We start from the raw sequence: 1,142 nt of genomic DNA on the forward strand, positions 1-1,142 counted from the left end.
ACAATATTCAGTTTAACACCCAAACACAGCTAACCTGAAGAGAATGGGAATCGGAGAAGTGGTAGGATTGCCGATGGTCTCCCTGAGCACCTCGTACAAGAAAGCCACCTGATCCAGGGATGAAACTGTGAAGAGTTTCACCTCCCTGCAACTGAGGGCCACATTTTCATAAACTGCTTGCTCCGATTTGTTCTCGTAAGTCGTCGATTTGTTGGTCAGTTTGAGGCTCGTGCACGGCATTCTTACTGGCGCGCTGTAGTCGTCCTCGCCGTCTGCAGGCTGGCTCGTGTTCTCCAGGCTGAAGTTTTTGAAGGTTTTTGACTGCTTCGGTTCGGGTAGAAGAGTAGCTTTTAAAACCTGAAATGATCTTCAATAAAATTCAACAAAAAACAGCTCCAAATTACAGCATAACAATTCAATTTTAATTAGCTCTTTCATTAAGTTACTTTGTTCATGTTTGGGGAATCGATGAGGACAATGGTGGAGCCATCTAGCAGCAAGTTTTCGTAGAATTCGTCTCCAGTAAGGCTGTCATTCATCTCACAAAGTACAAAACTTTGTGGTCTTGTGAAGCACTGCGGTGTATATGCGTCAATTTTTTGTACATGTGCATAGAAAGGATGGTTTCTTAGTTTTCAAAAATTGTTTAACTTTTTTATCGAAACAAATCTTACGTCGCGGTGTTGGTCGTCAGCAGATTTCTTCTCTGAATATTTTAATTTTAAAATTAACGTCAATTACATAAAATATTATTAATAAAAAAGCCAAAATATGTTTCTAAAAAAATTTTACTAACTCTTCTTCATTTTTCTTTTATTCAAATTTTTCTCCATAATAATCTTTCAAAAACAAAATGATACAGTTAATATAAAAAATGATAATAAATAATTCCACTAAAATAACAAAAAATGTTTGAACACTATCTTGAAAGAACGCCACCAGCAACAAACCAACCAACCAACCCAAATCAAACAACCAACCCATCAAACCATCAGCCAACCAACCAGATATTGATCTTCAACTGCTTTCTGAAATTTTTCCGAATCAACAAACCGTGCGAAAGAGTCATTCTCGATGGAGAAGTTGGTTGTGTTGCCGAGTTTTGTGAAGGCGATCAGGGCTTTGTAAAGCAAGTTATACTG

The 1,142-nt window shown here is 37.7% G+C and overlaps 1 protein-coding gene across 1 annotated transcript in view; it reads right to left on the bottom strand.

The window, feature by feature from the left end:
• HELRODRAFT_163149 (hypothetical protein) overlaps positions 1–1,142 on the bottom strand; it is a gene marked incomplete at both ends in the record, with an annotated part of 8,600 nt that overhangs the window by 5,558 nt on the left and 1,900 nt on the right. Inside the window, 2 exons of the mRNA XM_009027110.1 lie at positions 35–357; positions 447–575. Coding sequence (XP_009025358.1) covers positions 35–357; positions 447–575 — 452 coding nt within the window. The remainder of the gene's footprint in view (positions 1–34; positions 358–446; positions 576–1,142) is intronic.

This window comes from Helobdella robusta (assembly GCF_000326865.2).
Source record: "Helobdella robusta unplaced genomic scaffold HELROscaffold_5, whole genome shotgun sequence".
Classification (NCBI taxonomy): domain Eukaryota; kingdom Metazoa; phylum Annelida; class Clitellata; order Rhynchobdellida; family Glossiphoniidae; genus Helobdella; species Helobdella robusta.